This window comes from Batrachochytrium dendrobatidis, assembly GCF_000203795.2.
Source record: "Batrachochytrium dendrobatidis JAM81 unplaced genomic scaffold BATDEscaffold_10, whole genome shotgun sequence".
In the NCBI taxonomy this organism is placed as follows: domain Eukaryota; kingdom Fungi; phylum Chytridiomycota; class Chytridiomycetes; order Rhizophydiales; genus Batrachochytrium; species Batrachochytrium dendrobatidis.
Genome location: NW_006281108.1, coordinates 476233 through 489028, shown reverse-complemented (window position 1 = coordinate 489028; position 12796 = coordinate 476233). Strand labels below are relative to the sequence as shown.

The window sequence follows — 12796 nt, the reverse complement described above, 5'->3', positions numbered from 1 at the left end:
TACATTCTATTTATATAAACAAAATACTTGATCCAGTAAACTTGACGTAACTAATAACAGCTGAATCCAGTGTGAAAGTTGACCATCACGCTCCAAGTGGAATTTCGGTATAGTCTTCATCAATACTACGCTCCAAGTCTTTTCTGGGTATCCATCTACTGATCAGTCATCAGCTGCTCAAGTGTCTAGTACACTTTTACTCATCAGCGCTATTCAAAAGCTTATTTGTATTCATATTGTGTCAAGGTAATATGTATTGGAAAATTGCATATTGAATTCTCCACACTATTTTCAAATCCACTACACAAATATTGTCTAAACAAGTCATTGATTTAATTTATTGTTTTTTGCATAATTAGTATAGTAACTCGGATATTACAAACACTTTTAGTACATTACAATTATGAGCGACGCAGTCGCACATTCACAAAAAGAAGCCTCGCAAACTCGTCATGCATTGAATTTCAAATCTGATGCTCCTGACAGCGAGATCACTGTTGGAAATTATCGTTTAGAAAAAACTATTGGCCAGGGAACATATGGCAAAGTCCGTCTTGGTGTTCATACATTAACAGATGAAAAGGTATTGCAATTTGTTTCGTGTACATTTCCAGAGTCGCAGAGAGTTGGAGTGGAGGATTGCAGTCTTGATACCTGCCACCTTTTCCATTTGATAACAAACGCGTTATCCCAAGCTTGATCAAGCATGGAAACCAAACAGGGTATCCAAGCAGAGATGGGTTGATTCTATCTGCATTGATGGAATGGATTGCAGTATTGTCTATTTAATTTAACAACCAAGTGTGATTCTCATGGTATTTCCTGTTGTAAACACTGATTCAATGACTTTAGGTGGCTGTCAAGGTTATTGAAAAGTCACAAATTCAATCTGGCAAACAAGTAGCTCGCCTCCAACGTGAGATCAGGTTTCTCAAATTGCTCAATCATCCACATATTGTCAAGGTCCATGATGTGGTCGAAACAAACGACTTTATATACATTGTCATGGAGTATGCGGTGGGTGGAGAGCTGTTCGACTACATTGTGGCGCATAAACGAGTAAAGGAAAAGGAAGCACGCAGTTTTTTTAGAATGGTACTGAGTGCTGTAGACTATTGCCACCAGGTACATTATTTTGGTTTAGCAAGCTATTGGCGCTTATCATCTGGTTTGAATTTCAGTGTATAAAACTAAATACTATCATTGATCAAAAATATAGAATGCGGTCATTCATCGTGATTTGAAACCAGGTACACATTTATCGTAGTTTTTGACATTACTATCCAACTAAAACAAATGTGTGCATACTAACATGTTTTTTCAGAAAATTTGTTATTGGATAGCAAAAAAAGTATCAAAATTATAGATTTTGGATTTGGAAATAACTTTACTCAAAATGGACTACTTGATACATTTTGCGGGTAAGATCTTGTCAACGTTTATATTTAGCAATATTTTAGTAATGCAGTCAACTTGCATGTTGTTCTTTAATTTTAACAATCTTGCAAACTATTTTTAATTAGATCTCCGTTTTATGCTGCACCAGAAATGATTCTAGGAAAAAAGTACGAAGGACCAGAGGTTGACATGTGGAGTCTTGGTAAGATACTGCTGGAAAATGCTGCAGGATCATTCATTTCATTAGATTGCAAGGATATACTCACATGTATGATTTACTGTTTAGGTGTGATTTTGTTTGCACTACTGTGCGGACACTTGCCATTTGATGATGACAATATGAAGGAGTTGTACAAAAAAATTTCAACTGGAAGCTATAAATGCCCGGATTATTTGATGCCAAGTAGGTTATGTCTTGTCTATTAGTATCAATCCATTTTTAGCTCAATACATGTGCAAATCTAACAATTGTTATCCAATATGGTTTAAAGATGCTCGACATCTGATTGGTAGACTAATCACTGTGGAGCCCAAAAAACGTGCAACTCTTGCAGAAGTACTTTCTCACCCATGGGTCAATGAAGACTACGAATTTATTCCCCAAAACTATATTCCTCCTCGAAAAATCATCAACGATCCAGCAAAGCTGTCCAAAGACATTACAAATCGTCTACAAATTTTTGGATATAAGCTTGAAGAAATTCACTTGGCATTTTCTCCAAACCAAGATCTTACAAAACCGAACCCTATTCGCGCAACATACTACCTACTTTTTGAAATGGTTACTCGAGAACAGCAGCGATTGCGTGAGGAAAGGCAAAGGCAGCAGCCCAAGTCTCCCGCTGTGCATTTGGAACCAGAAGAAAGTTCATTGTCAAAGTCTGCAAGTATAAGTAAACCAGTTCCCGTGGCTGAAGAATCTAATGGTTCGCGTCATTCTGTAACCCAGATCAGTCGACACGAGGCCGGTAGTGGTAGTACACTACAATCGCAACTAAATTTGCAAAAATCTCAAGCTGAATGTGCCAAGGAACAAAATAAAGCAGTCGGTAGTAGAAACAAGGATTATAACAGCACTCCTGTGTTGGCTACATGTGATTCGTCACGAAGAGCATCTACTTCAACTGGAATACCTAAACCTAGCACTTTTGTACATCATGATCGCTCAGAGTCCCAACAAACTGCAGATCATATTTCTTCGCACAATCTTTTTGGAAACTATTCAACTTCTCAACGCCAAGCTAAACCTACGCTTTCCAATTTGGATACGGCTGGCTCTCCCAAACAGCCAGAACCTCATCGAGTCATGCACCCGCATGCTCTTCTTAACGAATACCCAGTAAACCGCAAAGAGGATCTTCCTCCCCTTCCAAGCAAGTATGAAAACATTGGTGTTGCTAGCAGTCTTCGTATTCCTAAAAACACACACGATCCTAAACCCAGCGTAGACTACAAAGATTTGTTTCGTCGCCAATCAGTACCAGCCAATATTCTTGCTGCAGCGAGCGCCAAATATGGTGGAAGTCAAACCTCTATCACGCACAAAAATAGCATCATTTCCAATCTCGGTAGTAATACCGGCAGTGTGCAATCAATTTATGCCTCTGGTTCTCCAGCTACTCCTTCTACTCGTAAAACATCTGCTGCTGGAAAGCTAAAAGAAGATCTTCGTGCTGTAAGCGGATGGTTTCTTAATGTCTCTACCACATCGTCCAAGAGCCCCGATGAAATTCTAAATCAAGTGATCGAGGTTCTCAAAAACAGCAACGCCACGTGGTTTACTGAAAACAAGTATATTGTGCACTGTGAAGCGGATGTTTCAGATATGCTAATGGCAGGAAAAGGTGATGGGTATGGTTCAGGGAATCTACCCGAAAACGAAGGATTTGCTCAACGCGATTCGCATGATGCAGATAGTCATTCTGTCCATTCCAACGCAGGAACCGAAATAGATTTAGGAGCTCCATCTGGTGCATCTACTCATGCAAGTCCAAGTCGCACTGCAACTCAGGCCACTATAGGAAAATCATTGTCTACTACCGGATCAATTCACAGCAATGGTACGTTTTCTGCCAAATCAAACATGGTTACTTTCCAAATCGAGATTTGCAAAGTTCCTAGAATGAATTTGCATGGTGTACACTTTAAACGCCTGACAGGAGGTGTGTGGAACTACAAAAAGGTTTGCAACAAAATTCTATCGCAGCTTTCACTTTGATATGTACTATTAAACTGCATGAGGGCTGCTGTGTTTGGCCATCTTTTAAAACAACCAATGTGTGAGGTATTACGTTTAATGAAGTATTTTTCGTTTGATTAAAGTGTATGCTGAGCTAGATGGAAATAGCGGGATTCGTATTAATAAAAATGCTATTAGATATTTTTGCTTTGTAAAGTGTTTGGCAGCCAAGTTTAAGCTGGTTTAATGAATTTTGTAGCATTATACCTTGTTAGCTTGAACTTTCCATCCTAATCAACTCTTGGGAAAACAATCGTATTGACACACTTGTTTTTATTTTCTAAAGTATGATGCCCAGGACCATACAGTACATATTTAGATATGCACAGTTTATTATTGGTAAAATATTATAGCTAGGTGCGATTGTGTGCACGGGAAAGTAAGGGTGTTGACAAAGGAGTGTCTACATCATCATCTGCATAGAATGAGCCGGAAAAGGCATCTAGGGATTCGTCATGGGAAGAGTGTGGCATGGTGATAACAATACCAGAAGGACCTGCGTGTCCATTTGTTGGTGGGCTTGCAGTTGAGTTGCTTTTGTGTTTCCAAGCGTTTGATTCTGGGGATTCAATCATGTTAGATAAAATATGCGTATCTGACGAGTCTGAAGTGCTTTCGGCCAATTGGCTATCTATGCTTTTAGCCGGAACCATTGTGCTTGTTTGGCTTTTTTGAGCTTTAATTTCATTAGGCATAGGTGGAATATCATCGGAATTTGAAGCACCGGTCCAATCTGGGGTTTCCATCACAGGAGCAATGGTTCTGACTGAATCTGCAGCCATGGAATAATGAGCCGTTTTGATCTTTGCACCATCAGCATCCTTTGCTTTGTTTGAGATAAGTGACATTCTACGCATATCAAATACGCTTCCACCTGCACTGCTGACACTAGGACGAGGCATTTCGCGTCCTTGCGGCATTTGAAACTGATCAAGCAAGTCTCCAAACTGAATAACACTATGACGGATTGGAGGAGGAAATTTTTCACTATATGGTGTCGATGACTTGCTATCGAGACTCTTGGGTCGTGTAGATTGGTAATTGGCAAGTTCGGACAAGTCGCGACTTTCTGGCTGCGGTGCTATTGACCGCCCCTCACGTAAAAGTGTAGCTTGGGATACATTTATGATGGGGGCGTTTTGGTCTCCGCCATACTGACGTGCAAGACGTTCAGCGATCTGTGCTGCCATGAGCTGTTCTGCTGTAGTAAGTTCTACTGTCGTGCTTGTTCTGTTATTGCTTAGAGACAAAACACCTTTGCGATAAAGTGCTTCTGATTCTTGTTCACGACGGCGATGCTTTCTCCAGCAACACATCATGATGATCAGAGCAACGAACAGGATAGATCCAATGGTGGAGAATATGATTGTGGATATCTGATCAGTACGTAGATATGGGCTTTTTGCCAAGGGGGATGAATCAGTGTTATTGGTAGAGCCTCGTGTGGAATCGGTCGAGTTTGTTGTGGGTGGTAATGTGAGCGGGGGAGTTTTTCCTGGAGGAATCGAGGGTGTACAAGACACTGCAAAAACGCACTCTTCGATTAAATCTGGTGCTCCATTGGGCTTTAAAAACACTGAAAGTGGGTTTGTTGGAACACCTGTCGTTGTGATACCGAGTACGGCCGAAAACATGGATGTAGAGCTAGTTGTGCAGTTGATTTGCGCATTTTCGACATATGTTGGTGGTTGACAGAATACACTATCAACAGCAGATAAAGGCAGCTGAGCAATCTCAAACTCCCAGGGAAAGTTGATGGTGACAACTGGAGCAGGTGCAATTCCCAGGATATCAGCTGAGATGACCGTGACGTTGATAGAGAATTCAGGGTTACCAACAACTGGTGGATTGATTGTAGATGTGTAGCAACACCCATCTAATAAAGTAAGCAGTGATTACGATTAGACTCGAGTATTTTTGTAATAAGCATAATTTCATGTATACGAATTGGAATTCTCGCATTATACTGTTCATTCATTGTCTAATCAGTTTCTACAAGACACTTACTCAGAGCTCTTTTGGAGAGCATTTTAATACAGAATAACAGTTAAGCTGGAAAATATTATATGATTCGAGCAGACAGTTTGAACAGCTACTGATTGTAATATAACGATCCACTTCAACTGCTTCAGTCATGGATGCTTAAAGCACGTGTTTTATGTTGGTGTGGATTAAGACAAGGTGTGGGGGTAACAATCGACCTTGAAGTGAAAGGAATCCAACACTACTGTACCACCCCTTCTGCTTTACCAATACACATATTCCCCTCAGTACAAGACAGGTAATGCTTCTGCTGCATATCCATGCTGAAGAATTGACTCTTTACACTCGAATCCTTTGCTCTTTTAGACTAGCCAGTTACCAGATTTGAGCATGCATAAGCTACACTGCGATCATTTGGATAATGCATGAGCTGGCTTCACAAGACATTTAAATCCAAACAATTCTTTCAAAAAGATGGCTTGGATCTGCAAGTCGAATAAAAATACAAAACGTTGATTCAATTCTTCCTCTTTGCAAACTTGTTTTTAGTCTAGCATGACAACTGTCACTACAAAGAACGGCAGCGTTCTTCTGGAGGAACTCGAGCTTGATCTTGCAAATGGATACGTTGATGATATTTGTAAAGCCATTGCTGCAGCTGGTATGAGTAACATTTTTTCATACTTTCATAACTGCTATTGCAGCTACTTTGGGTTGAGAGCAACAAGGGGTTCCAGAAAGTGACCATTCAATGGATGGGAAAAAATTGTTTTTATACGCCAACTCGAGATTGGGTATACTGTTGATCAGCGTATTAGATATTTGTAAACTGATGGCTTGAACTGATCTACTATAGAACCTAAATATACCATTTCCCGTCAGCGTCTGATGCTACAACGTAAGTTTTTATACAATGATCTTGCATACACCAACTCTAGTAATTTATTACTAGAACCATTCGAGATTTCATGATAGTGTCATGAATGGAAAGCATCAAGAGTCTAAACTTGTTATCTAATCCGTTTTGAATTCTATTTGAACTGCAGGTCCAGAAGGCACTCTAGTCTTGCAGAAAGGCGACCCTCTTTCTAAATACGAAATTAAAAAGAATGGTGAACAGACCATTTGACAATTGCTACTCGAATGATAAATCTCACTGCTTAGTGACAACACCTTGGTCTATTAAACTGACGCTTTGTTATTTATCATGCCTGACTTGTTTATATCACATTGGCGGTTTATTGTAAATTTACATTCTCGCTACAGAAAAAGTATACTTCAAAGATCTTGGCAAGTACTTTATTTTGGCTACTATTCGACAGATGTTGGCATTTTGAGTCTAACACAATTCTTGATTCAATAGGTCCACAGATTGATTGGAGAACTGTATTCTTGATTGAATACCTTGGACCATTGTTGATTCATACGACTTTGTACATGGGACAAAGCATATTCTATGCTGCTCCTGCTCAAGAAGAGATATCCGTTACACCTCGTCGCACTACTGTTCAGATGTATGTATCGTAACTTGATATGTGTATGGCTTTTCAAATGCATGCTGACGCCAAAGCAAACTAGGATCTCGTTCATGATGATCATTCTCCACTATTTCAAACGCGAGCTGGAAACGGTTCATCTGCATCGTTTCAGGTATTTCTTGAATTGACCAGTTTGGAACAAGTGATATTCGCCGAGTTTAGGCATTATTCGACTGATTGGTATTAACTATGATCTGCATGTGTCTTGCTCATTTAGCAATGATACTATGCCACTTGGCAATCTTCCAAAAAATTGCTTCCATTATTGGGTGATTGGTGGCATTATGATTGCCTATCCCCTTTATCAGCCAGGCTATGAACATGGATATTTTAAAGGCCTCACAGAGCCCATGTTTCTCGGTCCGCTTCTTTTGATATGGTTGTTTGCCGAGGTTTCAAACTTGATGACACACATCACTTTGCGAAACCTCCGTCCTGTTGGAACTCGTGTTCGAAATGTAAGTTGTATTGCAATAGAAACTTTGAAACTTGAATTAATCTATATCAAGACTGTTGCTGAACATTACTCTGTCTAGATTCCAATGGGCTACGGATTCAACCATGTGACTTGTCCAAACTATTTTTTTGAAATTCTTGGATGGATCGTACTCTCTCTGATTACCGGATCATTGGCTGGTAAGTATCTCTGATTTGATTTCAATGCCAATCGTACTGTTTGTGGCAAAGTCCAATCTGCAGTATCTCGACAACTCTAACATGTATTTTGTTTTGAAAATTGGCTGTTATTCATGATAGTGTGGTTTTTTACAATTGTTGGAGCAGTGCAAATGTATTTTTGGGCAGTCAAAAAGCACAAGCGATACATTAAAGAGTTTGGCGACAAGTATCCCCGTAGACGCAAGATTCTTATACCCTACATCATTTAAAAACGTATCAAGTATTGCAATTCCATCTGCAAACAACCCGACACTGTACGTGCAACTCGATAAAAACATCCATGGAACTCTACTTTGGCTCAATATGCAATTGAATTGAGAAAATAAACTTGAAAGTGCAAATGTATTAGGGTTTAAACAGGGTGAAATGCCAATGAGCATAGAAATGGAGACTGTCCAATGACTTGAATACGACAGCTTGCTCCATCATATTCCAAGCATAGTGCCAATGCACTTGATACTACTGCTGCTTGCCTTGAAAAATGTTGTTAGACGCATAATATCCCAATCTAGGATACCAAAACAGATTGATTGCCGCGAATGACTTACTCGAATGGCACACGAATGCATGATCGTCCAGATTCAAAGTGTAACAAACTAACAGAGATCGCTGCGCCTACAATTCCATACGTCTTGCGCAACGAAACTACAATGATGTTTTTAAAGATGGCCTCGTCAAAATTGGCTGGCTGATCGGCTGGGTTTGCAAAATCACTGATATCAATACTGGAGATTAGTTTATGCATTTGTAAACCAAAACCTGTAAAGTTCAATAATCATTACATTTGAACAAGCATATACTGCCATATATGGTTTGATACCACTACTTTAGTTGTTTTTGGTCGAGGTTTTGCTTGCAAGGCGACATCATGTGTTGCCGTTGTATCTTTAGTCCTGTCATGTTCCAACTCGGATAAATGTGTTTGAGCCAGTGTTTTTGTCTTTCCCGAGGCAGTCCGTTTGGCCATGTCTTGAGTATGTGTCCAACACTTGTGAAGCTTGCCGAGTAGCTTGCAAAAAACAGTTGAATTTTTAATGAATTATCAATCCTGTCAAATAATTCAAATCTTGCCAGTTTTTATTTCTTGAAAATGTCCAGCAATGTGCGATTGTCTTTGGGTTATATATGGAAATATGTGACGCCTGTTGGAAAGCCATCTGTGTCGGTTTCATCCATAATCACATTCAATAGAGCATTGCCAAGTTGGAAATATCCATCAGTGGACTGGAATATGCATGCAATACATAAAGCTACTCGGCATTATACAAGTGGAAACAATCCAATAGCCACAGTGGAAGAGCCTGACAGCACTGTCGAAAACTACTTTAAGCTCATTCATCCAGAGCTGGCTGCAAACCTTTCTGAAAACAATATTTTTAAACCAACCAATATCCAGCAAAAGGTGAGCATTTCTTATCAATCTTTAATTTCAAATTTTCAACATGTCTTGACATCTTGAACCAATCTAGGCATTCAACCTTGTTAAAAGTGGAAAACATACAATCATCACTGCAGAGACAGGATCTGGAAAAACTCTAGGTATGCAGCGTTTGGAAATAGAAGCCATTGTGGCTTGGCACGTTCTATTCACTCACCAACCTTTATCAATTAGCTTATTTGATTCCAATTATAGATAGATTGCTGGAGACTGCAGAAAAAAAATCGACGGATCCATACAATAAATCTCCCCGATGTTTGCTTTTGACTACCACGCTACACCTTCAGCTCCAGATTATGCAAGTTTTGGAAAAGATACTCAAAAGTCGCAATGAAACTCGACTACCACTTACATGTACTCTGATACCACTTCCAGCAGGTATCCCAAGCTCAAGATTGGCTAGTCCAGATATTGCTATAGCTTCTGCCGCAGGGATTTTAAATCATTACAAGCGGGAAAAAGATCTAAGAGCGTTTTTAAAGCATACACAAGCGATTGTTCTAGATGAAGCTGACTTGGCAATTGAAGAAGGTCCAGGTTTTGATATATTGGAAATGGCACGTCGTATTATTATCAATCGGCATGAATCAAACCCATTGCAAATGGTGTTTGCGGCAGCCACTTTGGCCCCTATAAAAGCCAAGACATCCAAAGTGCCCCGTGCGTTGATTTTCAAAGCACTTGGCGATGTAACCGTTGTAAGCTCGAGTTTTCTACACAAGGTATCGACCAATATTCACGAGCAGTTTATTGCAATGCCAAAGTCTGCAGAAGTAGATAGCAATGCCGAGCTGGATGCCAAGATGGAAACCTTGGTTGGTTTAGTAAAAAATGCTGCAGATCGGCTTGATCAAGGTACCAAGTCTGAAAAGTGGTTAGTATTTTGTGGTACTGGAGGTCGATCAGATAAAATACACGATGATTTGGCTACCAAACTTAAAATGCAAGAGCCGCCATTACCTCGAAATGTAACTCTTTCCATTGCTCATGGTGATCTAAATCGAGCAGAAAGATCACGCTTTATTGTTGGTTTTTCAGAAATGTACGTTACTCCTGATACAGAAACTGCATCGAATGACGACATTCATATTTTGATTGCGACGGATATTGTATCTCGTGGTGTTGATTTTAAAGATGTTACCAAAGTAATTCATTTTGATTTTCCAAAAAATGCTGCCGATTACCTGCACAGAATAGGACGTGTTGGAAGAAACAATAATGGAAAAGGAGAATGTGAGTTGTTTAAAGTGCTTGATATGTATTGATTCACGTTTGTTGCAGCTAACCTTGACTTTGTAAACTATTATCAGCAATTGGATTTATTATGGAAAAAAATACAAAACTTGCAGACCATATCCAAGAAGCATCAGGCGAAGCCGAAAAAGTAAATCGAAAGAAACTATTGAATCATGGCAGATATGCTGTTCATTTAGATACAGATGCGGATATAAGTCAACTCAAGCAGGCCTCTAAATTCCCTTTAACTGGAATTCTTAGTAGAAAGCGATCGTTTTCTAGATCAACCAATAAATGAGTATATGTTGCACATATCATTTATTTGCAGCCGCACTCACATATAATGAAACACAAGTCAAAACACACGATAAACGGCTTGTCTCGTGCTGGATTGGTGCAAAACTTGATGAGCAGCATTATGCTTTTTGAACTCATTAATTCACTGGTCTTTCTCCTCTATGCTCATTCTTGTACAAAAATACAGATGTTTACATCACATTTCACATCCTAGACATTCTTTCAACCTCCAACTTTCCTTTTTTTAAAATTAAATATTGGGTGATTGACATGTAAACAACAGTTGCATTACTGACATGTGTCATGATTGTTACTGGACTAGATTGCGATCGTATCCGTGACTCAGAATACAACAAATGAGTGTACAGTGTTGTATTGACAATATTGACAGTCAAACACAATACATGGATCTGAGTCCAAACTTGTTGATTGTACAATGTATAATCGCCAAATGTACAGAAAAATAGTATAACTGTGTGCGTCATATAATGGACACTGTTTATTGAAAAGTTGATAATGTTTATTCAAATCAATGTATATCAAGAATGCGCAACAAATATTCAACAAATGTATATTCTAAAGCAAAATAGAGTCAATTACCACAAGATAAATGCAAGTGTTTCATTTTACGCGAATACGACTGCAAATGAATGACAGCTGTTACTACTCTACCATTAATCAGTATTAGTTTCATGGCAGTCATTTTTCTCGTAATACCGATCAAACATGACACACTTGAGAAAATACTGCACAATGGTTTCAACTTATGATTTCCAACCTTTTGAATTTACATTTAGAGTACGATCGAGTTTCCAACACAATCTATCCAGATTTCCAGAATATCAGAAAGTGCAGTTTAAAACACGTGACCCATACAACTTGGTTTTACAGCAAAGTGTGTTTTCGCCTGTTTTCCCCACGACAAACAATTTAACGAGACATCAATGGTAAATGCCACTATGACCCCTGACCGGCGAGTCGGCCTGCCATTGAATCCGACATCCTCTCTCATCCATCCATCCGTTATATTTACCAACAAGCTCATGCATGCATTTAACCTGGATTGGTTCTCAAGCCAAGGTTTAAAGTCAGATTGAGTGTATTGGAAACTCGCCAATGTGCACAACCCTTTCGAGTAACTTTCACTGGACAATAGTGTACAGTACAAGGGATTAGTATGGATTGGATATAGACAGAGAGAGAAGTCAGAGTTTTATGACTCGATTCAATGTCGGCTAGAGCTCATTGTTGCTTTGTATTCATTTACTTACCGTCATGTTGAAATCTTGATCGTAGGCACCCAAAGTTAAAAAGGTTCAGCAGCAGGAGAATGTCCAGCTTGGTCCCAAGGCACTTGAAGGCGAGAACGTCTTTGGTGTTGCTCGCATTTTCGCCAGCTTCAACGACACCTTTGTTGTAAGTGATTTTACAGGATCTTGTATCATCTGTGTTGGTTCCGTCTGGATATCTGATACCCATTTGATACAATATAGCATGTCACTGATCTGACTGGACGTGAAACCATTGTCCGTGTTACTGGTGGCATGAAGGTCAAAGCTGATCGTGACGAGTCTTCTCCTTACGCTGCTATGTTGGCTGCTCAGGATGTTGCCGTCAAGTGCAAGGAAGTTGGCATCACCGCTCTTCATATCAAGCTCCGTGCTACCGGTGGTACCGGTACTAAAACTCCTGGACCTGGTGCCCAGAGTGCTCTTCGTGCTCTTGCCCGTGCTGGTATGAGAATTGGCCGTATTGAAGATGTCACTCCCGTCCCCTCCGATTCTACCAGAAGGAAGGGTGGTCGTCGTGGTCGTCGTCTGTAGTTTACATTGCTTTTATTATGCAGTGGTATTGCTATGGCTGTTTTTTCTGAAACGATCATGATTGTGTTTTTATAAAACAAATTCCTTCTCATCTGTCTAGATTTTCAGTGGTAATTTGTTATTAAAAAGGATTACATGGATCATGAAACAATTAAGATTCTATTTG

At 39.6% G+C, this 12796-nt stretch overlaps 6 protein-coding genes across 6 annotated transcripts; 4 read left to right on the top strand and 2 right to left on the bottom strand.

The window, feature by feature from the left end:
• Positions 1-403: 403 nt before the first annotated feature.
• Positions 404-1978, top strand: BATDEDRAFT_13136 (uncharacterized protein; the record flags this gene model as incomplete). Its single annotated transcript, XM_006680575.1, has 7 exons — positions 404-583; positions 853-1125; positions 1220-1250; positions 1325-1421; positions 1524-1600; positions 1685-1801; positions 1890-1978. Coding segments are annotated over 7 exons (864 nt in total), but the record flags the coding sequence as incomplete, so codon positions are not given.
• Positions 1979-3666: 1688 nt separating this feature from the next.
• Positions 3667-5666, bottom strand: BATDEDRAFT_35667 (uncharacterized protein; the record flags this gene model as incomplete). Its single annotated transcript, XM_006680719.1, has 2 exons — positions 3667-5513; positions 5645-5666. 2 exons carry the CDS (start codon positions 5664-5666, stop codon positions 3991-3993), a joined length of 1545 nt encoding a protein of 514 aa, XP_006680782.1. The 3' UTR covers positions 3667-3990.
• A 1313-nt stretch (positions 5667-6979) lies between these two features.
• Positions 6980-8045, top strand: BATDEDRAFT_12866 (trans-2-enoyl-CoA reductase (NADPH) TSC13; the record flags this gene model as incomplete). The annotated part of the gene is made up of 5 exons (XM_006680542.1): positions 6980-7105; positions 7191-7270; positions 7376-7616; positions 7695-7794; positions 7915-8045. Coding segments are annotated over 5 exons (678 nt in total), but the record flags the coding sequence as incomplete, so codon positions are not given.
• Positions 8046-8188: 143 nt separating this feature from the next.
• Positions 8189-8581, bottom strand: BATDEDRAFT_26566 (uncharacterized protein; the record flags this gene model as incomplete). Its single annotated transcript, XM_006680639.1, has 2 exons — positions 8189-8309; positions 8385-8581. 2 exons carry the CDS (start codon positions 8579-8581, stop codon positions 8189-8191), a joined length of 318 nt encoding a protein of 105 aa, XP_006680702.1.
• A 1664-nt stretch (positions 8582-10245) lies between these two features.
• Positions 10246-10485, top strand: BATDEDRAFT_7338 (uncharacterized protein; the record flags this gene model as incomplete). The annotated part of the gene is made up of 1 exon (XM_006680540.1): positions 10246-10485. A coding segment is annotated over one exon (240 nt), but the record flags the coding sequence as incomplete, so codon positions are not given.
• A 1266-nt stretch (positions 10486-11751) lies between these two features.
• On the top strand, positions 11752-12792 carry BATDEDRAFT_90434 (uncharacterized protein; the record flags this gene model as incomplete). The annotated part of the gene is made up of 3 exons (XM_006680878.1): positions 11752-11754; positions 12104-12223; positions 12301-12792. 3 exons carry the CDS (start codon positions 11752-11754, stop codon positions 12628-12630), a joined length of 453 nt encoding a protein of 150 aa, XP_006680941.1. The 3' UTR covers positions 12631-12792.
• Positions 12793-12796: the final 4 nt, after the last annotated feature.